An 18,209-nucleotide genomic window follows, 5' to 3' on the forward strand; every position below is an offset into this window, starting at 1 on the left:
ATGACATGATGACGTCGATAGGAAACTTGGCAATTCCGGGCCCTGCGCTATATCTTCGCAGACAGTGTCGATAAATTCCTGCGGAAAACTTCCAATAGCCAGTCTCAATCCCGTGTTCATATCCCGACAGTCATGGCCATTCCGCAGGGTCAGCCAAGTATCGATGAGGTCAAAGCCTCGGTCGATGCAGCTTTGGACACGTTGCAGTCCTCTCTGAGAGGTCTTAATCATCAAGTAATGTCGTCATTCATTATTCTGCGGAAGATTCATTGACAAGTTTTTCAGATCTGGTCAAACCCTGAATTAGGGTATCAGGAATACAAAGCTCACGATACTATCTGTGATTTTCTCGAGAAGCAAGGGTTCGACGTCACTCGCCATGCGTACGGACTGGACACTTCCTTCGAGGTTACCAGCGGTTCTGGGGGGCGCTTGATCAATTTCAATGCCGAATACGATGCCTTGCCTGCTATCGGTCATGCCTGTGGTCATAACTTGATCACGACGAGTAGCGTGGCAGCATTCTTAGCTTTGTCTGCCATTCTGAAACAATACGGCATTCCTGGTCGGACTCAGCTTCTAGGAACTCCCGCGGAAGAGAACGGGGGTGGGAAGGCCAAGCTGATAGACGAGGGCGCTTACAAGGGCGTTGACATCTCGTTGATGGCGTACGTTACCTCTCTGTCCAAGGTAGCTAGCTTATACTGAATTCAAATAGTCACGCAGGCCCAAAGAAACTTTTCCCCGGGGTAGCAGAAGAAGGCATCGGTGGAGTTCTCATGAACGCCCGCAAGGAAATCCATTGCGAGTTCACCGGAAAGAGTGCCCACGCAGGAGGTAACCCCTGGGAGGGTGTCAATGCACTCGATGCCTTGGTGACCTCTTACAACAATGTTGCAGTCCTGCGACAGCAACTTCAGCCTGACGAGCGTGTACATTGCGCCTTCCTTGACACCCCCAAAGTCGCTAATGTGATTCCCTCATATACGAAAGCATACTGGCAGGTTAGAAGTCCGACATTGAAAGGACTGAATAAGTTGATGGTCAGAGTACGGAATTGCATAGAAGCTGGTGCACTGGCGACGGGATGTGAGGTGAAGATTGTCGAGTACGTTGCTGCCGGAGAATCTCCCGAACGCTTCTAACTGCGATAGGGACCAACTATACACTGATATCAAGATCAATGATACCCTGTGTGATCGGTATCAGTCGCACATGGCTCGATACTCTCGCAGCGTGCTCAAGAGTCATGATAAAGTTATGACTGGGTCTTCGGACATCGGTACGTTGGACTGTTCATCAAGAGACCAAGGCTAACAGCACCAGGCAATGTCAGCTACATCCTCCCCACATTGCATACTATGTTTGGTATCCCCGCGGCCGACGGCTCATTCCCTCATCATCCGACTTTTGCCTCTGCAGCAGGTACCGACGATGCCCACGAGGAGGCGGTTGTGGTTGGAAAGTCACTGGCCCTGATCGGATGGGAGATGTTGACCGATAACAAGCTGTATGAGAAGACCAAGACGCAGTGGGAAATCAGCATTCGTGAATGAGACAAATATGATTCGATCAATTTGAAATAAATATGCTAGTTGACTTGGGCGATGACATTCGGGGACTGTTCTGATGGTGTGTTCCAGTGTGTTCCAGTATGGACCAGAGTGTACCAGAGTGACATGAATAGCAGACACGGACAAGAAAATAGCCGTAAGAGCGTCAACCACAGGAAAGAATGGAGCCCACGATCGACGGCGATGGCAGACGAAAGAAAGTGAAGAATCGCCGCTCCCAAACAGGCGAAGACCACGAGCTGAGTCAGCCTTATCGGCTTATCGGCATTTCGCCCTTTTCTGCTTCCCGACCCTCATTTCCCTTCTTTAATCTCGCTTCGCTCTCTTCTCTCTCCATGTTGGTTCTCTTGGCTTCATTTTCACACACCTCTCCTCCCCAATCCTCCCTCTCACTGATGCCTTCGGGCTGATCGGGTTCATCTGAGCGGGCTATTCAATCCATGTCGGGTCGGAACGCCCCTCGCTCCAAAAATGGTACTTTGCTCATTTCTCCACGGTTTCTCCGCGATTTCTCCCCGCGGGTGCTCGGATCGCCAGTGACTGACGTGACATGACAGGTTGCAGCACTTGCCGCCGTCGAAAGGTGAAATGTGGTGAGGAGCATCCCGTATGCCAGCGCTGCTTCACTCTGCGACTCAACTGCGAATGGGGAGTGCCTGTAAAGCGCGGCAAGTCCGCCTCCGTCCGCCATCTCCAGCCGGCTGAACCTCGGTGGTCGGTTCACGAGATCGTCCCCGTGAGCTCTGCGACGTCCACGCAAGGGATTCTGAATCCGCAATACGCAAATACTCTGGCGTCAATATGGCAGCATCCGAGCACCGTCGCGGATTTTCCCCCGATCCTTCCGGAGACGCTTTCCGCCGCGGGCTGGCCCTGCTTTCCTCTCACGCCGGTTTCTCCGCTATATCCATCGCTCTCGGAACCTGATCTTGCTTGTTCCAACTCACTGGTTCTCTCCGACCATGACAAGAAATACTTCCAGTACTTCCCGTCCTCGTCGGTGGTATTCTACTACATGAAGTCCTGGCAGTGGAGCAGCTTCAATTATCTGTATCAGGGACCGGCTGTGACCAATAAAGTCATCATGCGAATGATACTAGCTCTTTCGGCGAGTGATATGCATCGGAACGGGCTCGTGGTTCGGTCCCCGGGGCGTCCAACGGCAGAAGATCACGGTCGCTATCATTACGGACTAGCCGTCAAAGAATTTCGTCAGCTGCTAGAAACTCCCAAACTTGAAGTGACACCGACGGAGTTAGAGATCATCTTCGCCACTATGTTCCTGATGATCACATATGAATGGCAGTATGGTCACTGTGTGCATCATCTCCAGCTGCATTTGCAAGGCGTGCGGTCTTTGCTCGAATCTCATCCGGAGGTCTTCCACATTAAAGACGTGAACAACGTGCTTCTATCCATTGATTCCGAACAGTCGGATGAATCGGTATCTCGCGTTTCTTTCATCCCCGAGCAGCTGCTTTTGTGGATTTTGTAAGTATTATCCACCCGTTCAGTGACTTGGTTCTAACTATTGTTAGATACATCGATGTGAGCTGCCGTCCTCAAGGCACCACCGAATCACTATACGAATACGTTCTACGGTCAGGCAATCCGGCTCTTCACCCGGACCGGCTTCACCGCTGCGCCCGTCTTTGGGGCCGTTGTTTCTATGGACAGCAGTATCCTGATCAGCAAGTGTCGGACGATATGGAGAATTATCGGGGGTTGGAATTGCTTCACATCGCCATGACGCTGCGGTACAAAACGTGGCAGGTGCTAGTTGATGATCCCAGTCGCACTGGTTTTGAGGGTGATTCCTTGTTCAATGAAATGTTATCAATCCATGATGTGAGTTCTGTTATCTGCCCGGTATTGCGACTGGACTAACCACAATTTCAGAAATATTCCGATCTTTTCATCACGGCTAAATTCGCCGGGCCAACCTCGGTGCGACGCACCCTCAACACGATCAACATGGCCGTCACCACCTTTTATGCTCAGGTACTCTTCCATCGCCGTCTTCTTCGTCCACCTGGCCCTCCCAGTACCATCCACCGTCACGCAGTCACCAACATCCTCGACATTACTCGCAAGCAATACGCATCTGACCCGCAACTTCTTCGCCGACTACACTGGCCCCTGTTGATGGCGGCCATCGAGATCGAGGACCCAATCCAGCGAGATTGGATGTGTCAACGACTATCCGAACTTCGGAATTATCACTCGGAGTACCGGTGGGCCAACGATCTAGCCGACGAGGTTCTTGCTCAACAGGATGCGAGCCAAGGGGAGTACGTCGATTTGGCAGATATACTGCGCAACCAAGACATCTTTGTACAAAAGCTTTAAATCATGCATTGCATATATAGAATATACCCACAACCTTTCATCATCATTTCAATCAAAAGCTCCAAGCCTTATCCTCTAGGAAGTACGCGTCATAAGCAACCTCGCCCTTCGCCCTGGTCGCTCGACCCACGATGACCCGGTTGTTCAACCACTTGTACTTCTCATGGCCCGTCTCGATCTTGATGTGTAGATGAAACCAATACTGCGACGGATCAACTGGACCACCCTCCATCAAGGCCTGTAGGACCTCTGGAGGACCGGCTCTAGTGCCTTCCGTCCTGTGGGGAGTCAATACAAGCATTCCGAGTAAATCAATCCATTCCAGGAGATAAGTCGCATGGGAACTAACCGAATATACAGAAACGCCCCATCGTCACTCTTAATCACATAGTTTGTATTCACGTGCGTTGTCTGGTCGGTTTCCACGAGCCTGTCACTTACATCAGCCCTCGGGTTCATCCAGTTTGAATTCGGAGTCAAGAGGATAGACTCGTAACTGACATGAAGTCTGCACCACCTGAAACCACCTCCCCATTAAGATATTTCCCGTGCACCGTCCCAGACTCGATCGGCACGCAACGCCGACGTCCGTAGGGCCCGGTGCCGATCTCCATGGGCGGTGCAACGGCGCAACGGAGAGTGAAAAGATGCGTGAGGGCCGGGGGAGGGGATATCGGATCCATTTTGGGCAACAATAAATGTTTAATTTTTGAGTAATAAGATGCGGTGGCGATGATGAGGATTCTACCAAGCAGGAGAGATTTATGAGGGAGTATGGAGGGGTAAAAATTTATACAGATTGGTGCGGGTGGATGGCGATGAGGCGAGTCTCCACCGGGAATTGTGGGGTTGTGGAGTGGGAATTTCTCTGCATCTTCTGTCTGGCTATCGGTTGATGTCTTTGGGATTCTTCATGGTTGTCTCCTGGTATGTTGCTGGTTCTTGTTCATCTTTGAATCGCAAAATTGTGTCGCTGCGACCGATGACATCATCTCATTGCCTTGCGGCCTGAGGCGAGAATGCCAAGTCTTGTGCCTTTCCCCTCCTTTCTTCCGTTCTTCCTTCGTCTTCAGATCATCTAAACTAATGGGGTTTCATCACTTTGGCCATCGCCTACAGGTATTACGGAAAGGATCAACATTCACCGATCATCTTTTAATACGATCAGGCACGAAAGACACGGGAAACTTCATTTCTCAAGCAAGGATGGTGCGATAAACAAAACGACTGGGCTAGTTGCCATCTCTCAGAACGCTTCCTAAGCCAACGGAGCAGGCACCTGCTGAGTTACGCAATGGATGACGCCTCCGCTGAGCGGAATCGCGTTGAGATGAACCTGCCGCACTTCTCTCTCCGGCATCAACGCCTGCAGCGTCTCCTTCGCTCTCCGATCCCACCCCTCCGCGCCAAACCCGGGCATGATGAGACCTCCGTTACAGAAGTAGAAGTTAACATATCCTGACACAAACTCATCGTCTTCTTCACACGGTAACGCGCTCATTGGCGGCTCGTCCACCGCGTGAATCTCCAGCTTTCGCCCCTTTGCATCTGTCTGGTTCTGCAGGGCCTCCAGCACCTCGTTTGACAAGTCTATCCAGTCCTGGTCCGAATCAGGATGATGTCTCGACCAGACGACAACTCCTGGCCGCAGGAATCGCACCTCAGCGTCAAGATGCGAATCCGTGATGTCGAGATTCTTGCGCCCGGGGACCCAGATAACCTTCTCCACTCCCAGCACGCGACGCAGCTCGGCCTCGATCTCATCGCGCGATAGACCCGGGTTGCGCTCCTGGCAGACCATACAGCTCTCCGCAATGATGAGTGTGCCTTCACCATCGACCACGAGGGCGCCACCCTCGGCACGGATGCGCGACACTACTGTCTGCACCGGTGAGGGTGAATTGTCAGCGGCAATGACATTCCGGGCAAAATCGGTGTTCTCGCGCAGAATATCCGCAGTCATGGCGGGTGTTCCATACCGATACTCGTCGACTCCGGCCCATCCGTTCTTGTTGCCCCATTCGTTGAATTCAAAACTGATGGCCAGTCGCTGTTTCGGGTCCATCTGGCCAGTAGCATCGTGCACGTACACGGGCCCCGTATCGCGGACCCAGCAGTGGTTGATGGGCACAGGGACTATAGTGACCTGCGAGGGATCGCGTAACTTACGGCTCACCAGGGCTTGGGCAGCAGGAACATCCTCCGGTCGAGCATGCAGACGCACCGGCTCGAAGTCGGCAATGGCTGCGGCCAGGTCCACAATCTCATTGCAAAGTGGTTCGTAAAGAGACTCGACGGAGGACGCCTTCGATGGGAAGCCCAGGATGGTTGCGACATGGGGGTGCCATTCGGCTGGGAAAGAGAAACGACCGGAATCAAGGGGTTGCATTGTTCCGGGAACGAGTCAAGCAAGGCGGCGGGACAAAGGCAAGCGTGGGAAAAGTCAATGACAATAGACAGTCTTGCCAGCGCCGACAGCGGGATATTTATCTCTTCATGTGTACTTTCTGTGTCTGGACCGTTACAGTACGATCGTCCACTGGAATGCCGCGGGGGCGTCGATGAGGATGAATACGCTCTTGTAAGCGGGATCTCGGCACGCGTCGGTCAATGCAAGGCCGACGCCTTTTTCAACACTATCGAACTCAGTTGAGTTTACTAACCCTGCAAAAATCGAATCTGTGGTAATTATGGTTTCTCGCTGGCCAGCTAACTCTCGCCAGCCTGGTCCCCGTCACCCCGTGCCTCCCCTTGCGGTGTCTGCTCAGCGAAACTTTCATTGCTGAGAAGGAACATGGGCAGGATTGTCACTCCAGCCAATCCCCCCAATGTCCACGCCATTGACTTCCACCCGTGTCTACTCAGAATTTTCTCCCCGACAATGGGCCCCACAGAGAGACCCGCGTAATTGGCCATCGTCTGCAGCGCAAATGCCTGTGAGACTGCCCCTTGCTCTCCGAAGAGGCCAGGGCTGTGCGCCTCCATTTCTTCCAGCACAATCTGCGACTCCACATACAGGGCAGGTTGAGCTACCGAAGGCGCAAGACCACACAATGCCATGAGGACGGCTAGCAGGATCTTGTGCGACATGCTGTCCTGGCTGACGAATTGCAAACACACCAGCGGCGGGGTATACATTGCGAACCCCAGCACTGTCATGATGCGAACCCCGAAACGGTCGCACAGTCGTCCTGCAGAATACATTAGCGCTGCGTTCTCCAGGACATCGAGGACGTTCGATACAAGCGCCTCATTCTATCAAAATAGGACTAACCAAACCAAGGCTCCAATAGTGCCGGCCCTGCCATTGCCAGGAAGAGCAAACCTGCCGCAAAGGCATCCCATCCAAACAACATCTCCACATAGGTAGGCAGAGTCTTCAGGTCACGTAAGCTGGAGGGAAGAACGTTAGGGAACCGGATGAACAGAACACACCGCATCGAAAGCCCCGATTATTAGCCCATCGATAGTGAGCGCCCAGAGCGTGATGACCACGCGTGGCTGTTTTAGCAATTTCAACCCCGCAAAAGACACGGCTTTCGCCTCCTGGGGGCTCGATTCGGCGGCTGCAGTGCTCACCGCCGCGGGAGTTTTCCTGTGACTTCCCTCGGCCCCAGCTGCAAGGGCGCCTTCGTCCAGTTGGATGGAACTTTGGTCCCGACCATTCTTCTCTGACACTGCTAAGCGCATCACGGCGTCCACGATGACTATCGCAAACCCCAGGATACAAACCGCATAATATCCTCCGGCGCGATTCACGAGGCCCCCTAAGGGAGGACCTGCCAGGAGTCCGACCATCTGGCCGGTACCGACGTACCCCACGGCTTCTCCCAGACGATCGCTACCCATGGCATCTCGCAGCAGCGCAAGCCCTGCAACGTCCACCATGGCGGATGCGAGACCTTGTAGAATTCTCCCGACAACGTACATCGTCGTAGATCGCGCTGCGGTAAAGAAAGCCATTGCAGCGGCAAGTAAGATGAGACCTACCAGGAACGGGATTTTGCGACCAACCGACGAGTCTACCCAAAGCCCGAAGATCGGGCAGGCCGCAAAGGCCGTTGCAGTCTCACAAATCAACAAGATACTCGTCCAGAAAGCCTCTGCAGGTCGAAACGCGTGTCAGCGAACGTCTGGGCATGATCGCAATTGCAGCACATACGGTGGTCTGGTGACACACCAGCCCGCGCAACGAGTGCGGAGGGCATGATGGGAACAATCTGGTACCGTTCAGCCATGAAGGGGATTCCAGAACAGGAGGAGAACAGCACACCATGCCATACAGAAACAAAGTCTGAGATTTTCCGCTTTGCGTTAGCACCAAACCAGCCATCGGAAGGCTAGACTGCGACATACCGTCAGGTACGCAGTCGAGATCACAGCGACGATGAACCAGCGAGACGATCGCATGGACGAGAGCCATGAGGGCCGCGAGGGTCTCAAGATTGAGAGGATCTTCGAACCAAGAACCATGTTGGGCGTGCGGTGTTTAGAAACCAGAGAGTATGAGGGAAATACGACCCGGGCGAGAAATATTCTCAAACAGCCCCGTGCAGAGGTAATGAATCCGAACATGTCGCATGTAGCTCCGAGACATCGCAGTCTAGGCTCCCAGGAAGGGGGTTTCGCACGTACTCTGCGGCTGGCTGGAATGTGTGCATTGCCTGGTCTTAGCTACGACTTAGCGCCTTTAGTGGCCGGCTAGCCTTGCCGATCATCCCTTGCATGGGTCAGGCGCAGATCAGCCCAGAAATGTAGCTCGTCTTACGCAACCCGCCAGTCCGAAGATGTTATCCAGTCAGAAAGGCGTGTCGTCCTGCTGCTCCGCCAATAATTGGTTAATGCCGCAGCGCATGAGTCGCTGACGACCGAGATCCAGCTGGATCGCATCCGCGCTCGCCATCCTCACTGGCCTCAGGACACCGAAAAAATCACGCAGCGCATTCAAGCCCACGAACCTGTCTTTGGCGCAATTCTGCCCGCGTCGCATAAGCGGAGGTTATATGCTCTATATTTTTCGGTCAACTCAAGGATGATGTGTAATGCGCAATTTGGATTGCGGTATAAAACCGCCCCGGAGAACGCCTCCGTCCAAGGTAAGCACGGCCAATTCAAACAGAAATACACCATGGCCCATCTAGTTGACTTGGCTATTCAGAACAGGCTCTCGGGTCTGAACAAACACGGGCGATCCATCACCGATGAAGAACCCTTTTTCGTGGCGGACCTCGGCCAAATCGCCCGCCAGCATCGCCGGTGGAAGGCGGCCTTTCCTAATGTCCACCCTTTCTACGGTAAGCACAGATTGCACACCACTATTGGATACCTTCTGATTGTTTTAGCGGTGAAATGCAATACCGACCCAACCTTACTCAAACTCCTCGCCGAACTGGGCACCGGCTTCGACTGTGCCTCCATCGAAGAACTCCGGGCTGTGCTGAGCCTTGGGGTTGACCCTTCGCGCATCGTGTTTGCCAATCCTTGCAAAACGGTGTCGTCGCTCGTGTTCGCTCGCCGGGTGGGAGTGATGCATACCACATTCGATAATCTCGACGAGTTGGACACAATCAAGGCGTATCACCCAGACGCGGAACTTGTTCTCCGGATTTTCGCTAGCGATAGTGATGCGCTGATCGATTTTGGAGAGAAGTTCGGGGCATCGACAGAGTCCACTCCTTTGTTGTTGCTCCGCGCCAGGGAGCTAAACTTAATTGTCACGGGCGTTAGCTTCCATGTCGGTATGTCTTCTCCCTCCGCTTTTCATTCCAAACGATAGCGAATGTTAAACAATAAACAGGAACTGGCGCAATCAACGCCTCCGCCTTCATCAAAGCCATCCAAAATGCAAAGACCGTCTTCCGTCAAGCTGAGAACCTCGGATTCCAAATGAACCTTCTCGACATCGGCGGCGGATTCCAAGACAGCAATTTCGAGCGAATCGCATCCGCCGTGCACAGGAGCCTCTGTGAAGAAATCCCATCCAACGTCCGAATCATCGCTGAGCCGGGCCGCTACTACGCACGCAACGCATACACCCTCGCCTGCAAGGTGATATCACGACGCCGACAGATCGGCGATCCCCGCAAAACTGGACCCGACATGCTGTACCAGAATGACGGGGTGTATGGGAGCTTCATGAATGTGATTATGGAGAAAGAAATCATGCATCCGAGTCTAGTCTCGCCGTACCCTCATTCGTACGGAGAAAGTGTAAAGCGACAACAAGGAGAGCATAGGTATTCCGTCTGGGGACCGACATGCGATAGCATGGATTGCATTGTCAAGGACACGGCGTTAGAATCGGAAGTCAAAGTGGGGGATTGGCTGAAGTATAAGAATATGGGTGGTAAGTCATTTCTCCCATTTCGCGCTGTGTTTTCCATGAGTGGAAGGTTAATGAATCGAACAGCATACACCACCGCAACAGCCACCAAATTCAACGGATTCCCGAGCGACCATGATGTTATTTACATCGACAGCGAGTCCGAGAATGGCTCCATGAAGACGGGTATTCCGAGGGCTTTCCATGTTCGTCAGCAGCCCGAGATGATTAGGATTGCATCGCCCCTGGAACAAGGGCGATATCAGGCGAGTTGTTGACAGGGGGGTTTTGGGGGGATTGAGTGTCAGTCGTTTGCTGTAGGATGGTGTCGGATCTCGTGTTTTTATTGCAAGTATGTTTGTAGCGTGGGAATTAGAATATTAATGATACCTAATTGTTTGGAAGAAATAACTCCTGTAGACTGATTTTTCCAAGATAAAAACACGCCGGACATTCCTTTCGCCACAAGAACGTCTGCCTGAAGATGAGGAATACTAGCCAGAAAAGGAAATATGCTGCCTTACTGCCTTAACCTGATGCCTGGATCCGTGGCAATAGTTCATACGCATGTCTCCACCATCCCCCACGAACACAATCGAACCAAGAAAAAGCCCCGACGTCTGAATAAACTTATCGGATGTAAAATCCCTAGGGCTGAGATTTTATCAAACTCCCCCAGGTCATGGGATTGTGCGGCTTGATTGGGCCTGAATCGGCAGTCGAGCGTCTTATCAGTGATCGACAGGGCGCGTTGCGTTGCGTGGGGTCTGGGGGGACGGGGATAGATAAGGGTGGCGATCTATCTAGTTTATACTGTTTCCAGTGGGAGTAAATAGATGATCTCGTCTACTCCCTATTGAATCTAGCTAGGTGTTGGTGGTGTTCAGATGTGACAGGTAACATGCTGTGCTTGGACATGATTGTTTGTTGCATGGCTTCAGATTGCCTTTGATTACCAGTTTCAATGTCAGACGCAAGCAGCTTTATTGGAATAGTTCCACTTTGCATATGGATATGTTCAAGCTCTTCCTATCGGGCCAGTGCAGGGATTTCCCTGTTTCCTTTGTCTTCCCGGCTGGGTTGACTTTGTGGTACAAGGGCTTTGTTTTTACGTCTTTGTTCTTTTGTCAGTTGGGAGTTGCTAACTAGTAACTGCCTTGCTGAAATTATTGTAGGCCTCCTTGAGACACAAATCTGCCTTTTCAAGTTTTGTACAATGCCGCTAGAAGACAACAGCAAATATTGGGAATCTCCCATCGAACAGATGTGTTGAACATATACGGCCGATTTCAACCAAAGAAACCGTTGTCTTGCTGAACAATACCATGAACACTGCATGTTTCCTTTGTTATCAGACATGTATATATAGACAGATCTCAAAATATATCCATCTAAGATCAGCATCACCAACATCACCATATCCCTTCGCAAACTCCCCGAGATCTACAAAATGGAGCGCCTCATCTTCAACCGCAATCACACCCCCAAGTCCATCGTCCCCATCATCGGCGAGATCCTCGACAACAACTACATCCCCAATGTCCTCGTCGGCGACGCCATGCTCGGGATCATGGGCGCGTTCATCTTCCCACGGTGCCTCCAATTCGTGGTCCCAGACGACAAGATCGACGTCGCCATCACGACCCTGATCGCAGCAGGCTTCCCACGCTGCGACGACAGCCGCGGATGTCGACGCTACTCGACACACTTCCCCCTGGCCACCGCACACTTCCACCTCTGGGACGACGAAGAAGCCGGTACCACCAACCCCGGCAAGCTCTGCATCTTCCAGAAATCCGACATGCTGCCGTCCTTCCCCTCCCTCCCCTTCTACATCAGCGACTGCAACGACCCCTACTTCATGACCATCACGGACGACCGCCTCCCTGACGCGCCGGCCGACGAGGACCTCTTCGGCCGCTACCCAATGGACACGTATCCGGTGAGAATCCCCGTCCCTGTCAAAGCGTGTGAGGCGGCGATGCTACTGTATTGTCGCGACCAGGAGCTGCAACTGAACAACGCGGCGTGGGAGGTCTGGCTGATCCTGCTAGGCAAGTATGTGTCGCAGTCATCGCTGTATCAGATCGGGAGGACGGTTGACAAGGATGGGAATGAGGAGAATCCATACCTGGGGTATTGGAATGAGGTCAAGGGGTCGCAGAATCGTGGCTGGCCGAGGTCTTTGGCCAAGCTACGGCTTAAGGTCCTCCGGGAGCAGGAGCTTTCTATCTTGGCTGGGGTTGAGATTCCGGAGAAGGAAGAGGACACGGAGGAGGACACGGAGGAGGAGGATCAGCAGGAGTCGCCTGTGACTCCGGTGAGGGATTATGAGTCGTTTGAGAAGTGGGTGATGTGAGTATTCTTGTGTTGGCTGTTTTGTTTTGGCAATAGAAGTGTTTTCTTTTCGTCGCTTTTCCTATTGAGTGTAATTATTTGATTAAGATCATTAATCTCCAGGTAGCCACTAAGGCTGTAAAATGAATGTAACCTCCACTGCACGGCTGATTGGGCGATCTGCAGGTTGATATGAAGCGCCGCCGATCCTCGCGATAACATCTTCCACGCCCAATCAACTCTCTTCCTCCATCTTGTCTCTCATCTCGAATGCAATCCATTATGTCCTTAATGCATCCTTATCATGGTAGCTCTTTCAGCTCTTTCAGCTCTCCTCAGCTCCCCACCCATCGTCATTCTTAATCCCATCTCCCCCGTACATCCACCAACCCATCAACCATCACCACCACAATGTCCGTTCAAGCCGCCTGGGACGCGTGCTCCAAAACCGACACCCTCTTCATCCTCGTCTGCAGCGTCTTCTGCTGGCTCATCATCCCTGCGGTCGGCCTGGCGTATTCCGGCTACTCGACGCGCTTCAACAGCCTGTCATCCTTCTATCCCGGCCTATTAGCAGTCGCCGTGTGCTCCATCCAATGGTGGATGATCGGATACTCGCTGGCCTACGGCGACGCCAACAGTGTATTTGGCGGATTCAGCAAGATCTTTCACATCGGCGTGCTGTCAAACCCAGTCGGCTCGATCCCCGAGATCCTGTTCTCCGAGTTCCAGCTGATCTTCTGCGCGACGGTCTGCGCCATCGCCATCGGAGGCGCCTGCGAACGAGGGCGCCTCCTCCCTTTGATCCCGTTCATCTTCGTCCGTCTTTCCTCTTTTCCTCACCCCCTCACTCAAAAGCTAACCAGTCATCCCAGCTCTGGTGCACATTCATCTACGCCCCCCTCGCCCACATGGTCTGGTCCGAGACCGGCTTCCTCGCCACGCTCGGCACCCTCGACTTCGCCGGCGGAACCCCCGTGCACATCTGCAGCGGCGCCACAGCGACAGCAATGAGCGTGTACCTATCCTACCCTCTCTTCCGATCTCGACGCTCAGCCTCCCGCACCCCGCAGCACCTCGTCCTCCACAAACCGCACAACTCCCTCTGCCAGCTCCTCGCGCTGATCATCATCTGGAACGCCTGGCTGGTCTTCGACGCGGGGACTACACTGGCACTGAACTTCAAAAGTGTCATGGCCGCCTGCGTCACGAACCTCTGCGCTGCCTCGGGCGCCCTCACCTGGGCGAGTCTAACCTACTGGGAGACCGGGAAGTGGAGTCTCGACAGCACATTCCTCGGCGCGATCGCGGGTCTAGTACTCATCACGCCGAGCGCGGGGTTCATCGATATGAACACGGCGGTGGGGTTCGGGGTTCTCGGCGCGGTCCTGGGCCGACAGGCGCTGCGGATCAAGTTCACGAAGATGGCCGCGCGGTGGCGATGGGTGGATAATGGGGATACGTTTGCGACGCACTGTCTGGGTGGGTTCGTGGGGACGATTGTGACGGGGTTGTTTGCGCAGCGCGAGGTCGCGGCGTATGATGGCGTCACTGTCATCGCGGGCGGCTGTGTCTTTGATGGGAATTGGAGACAGTTGGGGGTGCAGGTGGTCGAGGCGCTGATTGGGTTCGTGTGGAGCTTTGGAGGGAGTTATGTGCTGTATGCGCTTGTGGATTGTGTGCCGGGGTGGGAGGTTTTGGCTACGGATGAGTGAGTTTTCCACTTTTTTTTCCGGTTTCTCGCGTAGTAGATGTGGTGGTGGTGGTGATGGTGCTAATGTGATGTCTAGGGAGGTGATTGCCGGCATGGACGCCTCGCAGATGGACGAGTCGCTTCATGCAGCGCAGTGGGCCGGAGAAGAGGATTACCATCCCTTCAAACCACTCCAGATCTAGGACCTAGGGATTGGCGCGACTCCAACGGTAAGACTTTTGGTTGTTTCCCCGTCCGAACCCGGGACAGGTCAGACAGACAATCTATATCGAAAGAAATATATATACATGTGGCGAAGCAACTAAACTTCCAACGCAATGCAATGCAACTCAATACCCTCCATTCTAATTGAACACCACGGTCTTGTGGCCGTTCAGCACCACGCGACGCTCAGTGACGTACTTGACGGCGGTGGCCAGGACGTTGCTCTCGACGTTAGAGCCGGCATGGGTCAGCTCCTTCGGGCTCATGGCGTGGTTGACGCGCACGACGTTCTGCTCGATGATGGGACCCTCGTCCAGATCGCTGGTGACGAAGTGGGCGGTGGCGCCGATGATCTTGACGCCGCGGTCGAAGGCCTGGTGGTAGGGCTTGGCGCCCTTGAAGGAGGGCAGGAAGGAGTGGTGGATGTTGATGATGCGGCCGGACATAGCTTCGCAGAGGGTCGGGGAGAGGACCTGCATGTAGCGGGCGAGGACGACGAGGTCGATGTTGTGCTGGCGGATGAGGTCCAGGATCTGGGCCTCCTGCTGGGGCTTGGTGTCGGCGGTGACGGGGAGGTGGACGAAGGGGATGTTGTAGGTGGCGGCGAGGGCGGCGAACTCGGGGTGGTTGGAGACGATGAGGGGGATCTCGATGGCCAGCTGGCCGGTGGATTGGCGGAAGAGCAGGTCGTTGAGGCAGTGGCCGATCTTGGAGACCATGATCAGCACGCGGGCCTTCTGGGAGGCCGGCACGAGCTGGAAGTCCATGGACAGGGACGCGGCGGTGGCGGAGAAAGCGGTGCGCAGCTCATCGACGGTCTTGTCGGCGGACTCGGCGGCGAAGTGGACGCGCATGAAGAATCGCTGGGAGGAGGGGTCGCCGAATTGCGATGAGTCAACGATGTTGAGGTTGTTCTCGACCAGGTAGGCGGTCACGGCGTGGACGATGCCCGGCCGATCGGGGCAGGAGAGGGTGAGGATGAAGCTGGACATTTTGGAGTAGATGTTGAATCCCGACGCAGGTGTTGAATTGGAGCGGGGGTGGCTGTAGATGAGAGAAGACGGAGGAGAGGAAAGAGGCCGAAGATGAGGCAAATAATTTGTCGCGAAAAACCCCGCCGAATGCGGCGCTGACTAAGGCGGGGCTGATTGATTAGATTAGGGTATCTTATCTAGGGTTTCGTTCTGCACGGGTTTACTTTCCTCCGTTGGCATTTCGGCCGCAGCGTCATGGATCATGGATCATGGATCATGCTTATGCTCATGATCATGCAGGCAGTTGACTTGCCGGTCCTGGACACGTAGAACAGTCCCTGAACCCTGGTGGCACAGCATCAGCCAACGCCGTCGTGCCACTTCCCCTCATTGTTCTGTTGCCTAATCCGGGCATCCGGGGCGCCACAGCAATCTATTAGATTGGGCTTACGAGAATAGCCGAGTCAGCAGGGGTTCGCCCCGGTTTTCGATCGTGAACATGCAGCTGCAGGGAGTATTTCCCAAGCGAGGTCACCCCGGTATCACGTTGTCGGCACTGCCCAGCGCGTGGTTTGGCTGCCTTCCCCACGATGTCAGCGTCGCTTGCAGAAACATTACGTGCATTTAGCCGGCCAGCTGCCTATTGCGATACGGCGTGAAGGTCTGGCTATCTTGGGACTCAATATACTCGGCTCTGGCTCATGGTAGTGACTATCCTGCCAATACGGGACATGTCCCCGTGGTGAATCTGCACAGCTATCGCAGCGGCATGCGGACCGCGATGCCGTCGACGAGCTCTGGAGATGAGGTTTTTTTTTCACGATGTTGACAAGATAGTGCTGGACGCAAAGTTATAAAAGCCCTCATCTCCCGGTCATGTCGGTTTTCCAATTCCTCAACCACGCTCAATCGTCATTCACAATGGCATTCTCCTTCCAATTCTACAAGGCTGCGCTGCTGCTGAGCTCCATTCTGGGATCCGTCCAGGCCCAGAAGGTTGGTACTCAGCAGACAGAAACCCATCCTTCTCTGACCTGGCAGACCTGCACCAGCAGTGGCAGCTGCACCACCAACAACGGCAAGGTCGTCATCGACGCCAATTGGCGATGGGTGCACACCGTTGACGGCTATACCAACTGCTACACCGGCAACAAGTGGGACACGTCCATCTGCTCGACCAATGCCGACTGTGCCACCAAGTGCGCCGTCGACGGTGCCAACTACCAGCAGACTTACGGTGTGACCACCAGCGGCGACTCGCTGCGTCTGAACTTCGTCACCCAGAGCCAGCAGAAGAACGTCGGCTCGCGTCTCTACCTCATGAAGGACGACAACACGTACGAGACGCTCAAGCTCCTCAACCAGGAGATCACCTTCGACGTGGACGTCTCCGCTCTTCCCTGCGGTCTGAACGGCGCCGTCTACCTCGTCAACATGGACGCCGACGGTGGCAAGTCCAGATACCCCACCAACGAGGCCGGTGCCAAGTACGGAACCGGATACTGCGATTCGCAATGTCCTCGCGATCTCAAGTTCATCAACGGTCAAGCGAACGTCGAGGGCTGGAAAGGCTCGGACAGCGACCCCAACTCGGGAACCGGTAACCGCGGGTCCTGCTGCGCGGAGATGGATCTTTGGGAAGCAAACAGCATCTCGACGGCCTTCACCCCCCATCCCTGCGATGACCCTTTGCAGACCATGTGCACGGGCGACAGTTGCGGCGGCACTTACAGCGCCGACCGGTACGGCGGCACCTGCGATCCCGACGGATGCGACTTCAACTCGTTCCGGCAGGGCAACAAGACCTTCTACGGGCCCGGAATGACCGTGGACACCAAGAGCAAGGTGACCGTGGTGACGCAGTTCCTGACCAACAACAACGCCGCGTCCGGCACGCTCTCCGAGATCCGCCGCTTCTACGTGCAGAACGGCAAGGTGATCCCCAACTCGCAGTCCACCTGGTCCGGCGTGACCGGCAACTCGATCACGACCTCGTACTGCTCTGCCCAGAAGTCTCTCTTCGGCGACGAGCCCTCGTTCGAGCAGCACGGCGGCTTGGAAGGCATGAGTGCCGGTTTGGCGGAGGGCATGGTCCTCGTGCTGAGTCTGTGGGACGACCACCACGCCAACATGCTCTGGCTGGACAGCAACTACCCCACCGACAAGCCCTCGACGACCCCCGGCGTGGCCCGCGGCACTTGCGACATCTCGTCCGGAGACCCCGGCGACGTCGAGGCCAACCACCCCGACGCGTACGTCGTCTACTCGAACATCAAGGTCGGTCCCATCGGTTCGACCTTCAACAGCGGCTCCAACCCGGGCACCGGCACCACAACCACCACCTCGCGGGCCACCACCACGACCACCAGCAGCGGAGGCACCCAGACCGGCGTGGCCAAGCAGTACGAGCAGTGCGGCGGCGCCTCCTGGACTGGACCAACCAAGTGTGTGAGCGGGTACACCTGCACCAAGGTGAACGAGTGGTACTCTCAGTGTCTGTAAGAAACAGGCCCGAGGGGTGGGTGATGGGAAAGCACGGCCAGACGGAGCAGACCATGCAGGGGTAGGGACTAGGCAGAAGTGGCAAGAATGAACAGTTCGCTTGGCCTTTTTTTTTTTCAATTTCCTAGGTAGTCAATCAATGGAGTCTGTTTCAAATCAATCTTGTGCCATCTCTCCACGAACTTAGCCCCAAGACCTGTAGTCCATATTAAACACCCCGTGACTAGACCTTA

General features: G+C 54.5%; 10 protein-coding genes across 10 annotated transcripts; 6 read left to right on the top strand and 4 right to left on the bottom strand.

The window, feature by feature from the left end:
- Positions 1 to 132: 132 nt before the first annotated feature.
- P170DRAFT_448327 (M20 family metallopeptidase) lies at positions 133 to 1,556 on the top strand (the record flags this gene model as incomplete). Its single annotated transcript, XM_024850956.1, has 5 exons — positions 133 to 234; positions 286 to 668; positions 719 to 1,108; positions 1,155 to 1,282; positions 1,327 to 1,556. 5 exons carry the CDS (start codon positions 133 to 135, stop codon positions 1,554 to 1,556), a joined length of 1,233 nt encoding a protein of 410 aa, XP_024701738.1.
- A 233-nt stretch (positions 1,557 to 1,789) lies between these two features.
- Positions 1,790 to 3,973, top strand: P170DRAFT_465957 (Zn(II)2Cys6 transcription factor). The gene is made up of 4 exons (XM_024852372.1): positions 1,790 to 2,048; positions 2,132 to 3,065; positions 3,113 to 3,422; positions 3,474 to 3,973. Exons 1-4 carry the CDS (start codon positions 2,015 to 2,017, stop codon positions 3,921 to 3,923), a joined length of 1,728 nt encoding a protein of 575 aa, XP_024701739.1. The 5' UTR covers positions 1,790 to 2,014; the 3' UTR covers positions 3,924 to 3,973.
- On the bottom strand, positions 3,928 to 4,646 carry P170DRAFT_465958 (DUF3237 domain-containing protein). The gene is made up of 3 exons (XM_024852373.1): positions 4,425 to 4,646; positions 4,273 to 4,353; positions 3,928 to 4,201 (listed from the first exon to the last, which is right to left on the bottom strand). The coding sequence occupies exons 1-3, from the start codon at positions 4,604 to 4,606 to the stop codon at positions 3,976 to 3,978; spliced, it is 489 nt and encodes a 162-aa protein (XP_024701740.1). The 5' UTR covers positions 4,607 to 4,646; the 3' UTR covers positions 3,928 to 3,975.
- A 457-nt stretch (positions 4,647 to 5,103) lies between these two features.
- Positions 5,104 to 6,373, bottom strand: P170DRAFT_438234 (agmatine deiminase family protein). The gene has a single exon (XM_024849548.1). It carries the CDS (start codon positions 6,310 to 6,312, stop codon positions 5,182 to 5,184), a length of 1,131 nt encoding a protein of 376 aa, XP_024701741.1. The 5' UTR covers positions 6,313 to 6,373; the 3' UTR covers positions 5,104 to 5,181.
- Positions 6,374 to 6,632: 259 nt separating this feature from the next.
- On the bottom strand, positions 6,633 to 8,131 carry P170DRAFT_448330 (putative MFS transporter; the record flags this gene model as incomplete). Its single annotated transcript, XM_024850957.1, has 4 exons — positions 6,633 to 7,114; positions 7,198 to 7,300; positions 7,359 to 8,026; positions 8,086 to 8,131. The coding sequence occupies 4 exons, from the start codon at positions 8,129 to 8,131 to the stop codon at positions 6,633 to 6,635; spliced, it is 1,299 nt and encodes a 432-aa protein (XP_024701742.1).
- Positions 8,132 to 9,051: 920 nt separating this feature from the next.
- Positions 9,052 to 10,523, top strand: P170DRAFT_363723 (type III PLP-dependent enzyme; the record flags this gene model as incomplete). Its single annotated transcript, XM_024844602.1, has 3 exons — positions 9,052 to 9,217; positions 9,266 to 9,661; positions 9,721 to 10,523. 3 exons carry the CDS (start codon positions 9,052 to 9,054, stop codon positions 10,521 to 10,523), a joined length of 1,365 nt encoding a protein of 454 aa, XP_024701743.1.
- Positions 10,524 to 11,592: 1,069 nt separating this feature from the next.
- On the top strand, positions 11,593 to 12,615 carry P170DRAFT_438236 (uncharacterized protein). The gene has a single exon (XM_024849549.1). The coding sequence runs from the start codon at positions 11,696 to 11,698 to the stop codon at positions 12,602 to 12,604; it is 909 nt and encodes a 302-aa protein (XP_024701744.1). The 5' UTR covers positions 11,593 to 11,695; the 3' UTR covers positions 12,605 to 12,615.
- A 378-nt stretch (positions 12,616 to 12,993) lies between these two features.
- Positions 12,994 to 14,478, top strand: P170DRAFT_362100 (ammonium transporter; the record flags this gene model as incomplete). The annotated part of the gene is made up of 3 exons (XM_024844510.1): positions 12,994 to 13,401; positions 13,458 to 14,293; positions 14,373 to 14,478. 3 exons carry the CDS (start codon positions 12,994 to 12,996, stop codon positions 14,476 to 14,478), a joined length of 1,350 nt encoding a protein of 449 aa, XP_024701745.1.
- A 63-nt stretch (positions 14,479 to 14,541) lies between these two features.
- On the bottom strand, positions 14,542 to 15,541 carry P170DRAFT_438238 (formyltetrahydrofolate deformylase). Its single transcript, XM_024849550.1, has one exon. The coding sequence runs from the start codon at positions 15,490 to 15,492 to the stop codon at positions 14,641 to 14,643; it is 852 nt and encodes a 283-aa protein (XP_024701746.1). The 5' UTR covers positions 15,493 to 15,541; the 3' UTR covers positions 14,542 to 14,640.
- Positions 15,542 to 16,060: 519 nt separating this feature from the next.
- On the top strand, positions 16,061 to 18,118 carry cbhB (putative 1,4-beta-D-glucan-cellobiohydrolyase). Its single transcript, XM_024849551.1, has one exon. It carries the CDS (start codon positions 16,396 to 16,398, stop codon positions 17,974 to 17,976), a length of 1,581 nt encoding a protein of 526 aa, XP_024701747.1. The 5' UTR covers positions 16,061 to 16,395; the 3' UTR covers positions 17,977 to 18,118.
- Positions 18,119 to 18,209: the final 91 nt, after the last annotated feature.

Source organism: Aspergillus steynii, assembly GCF_002849105.1.
Source record: "Aspergillus steynii IBT 23096 chromosome Unknown P170scaffold_6, whole genome shotgun sequence".
Taxonomy (NCBI): Eukaryota; Fungi; Ascomycota; class Eurotiomycetes; order Eurotiales; family Aspergillaceae; genus Aspergillus; species Aspergillus steynii.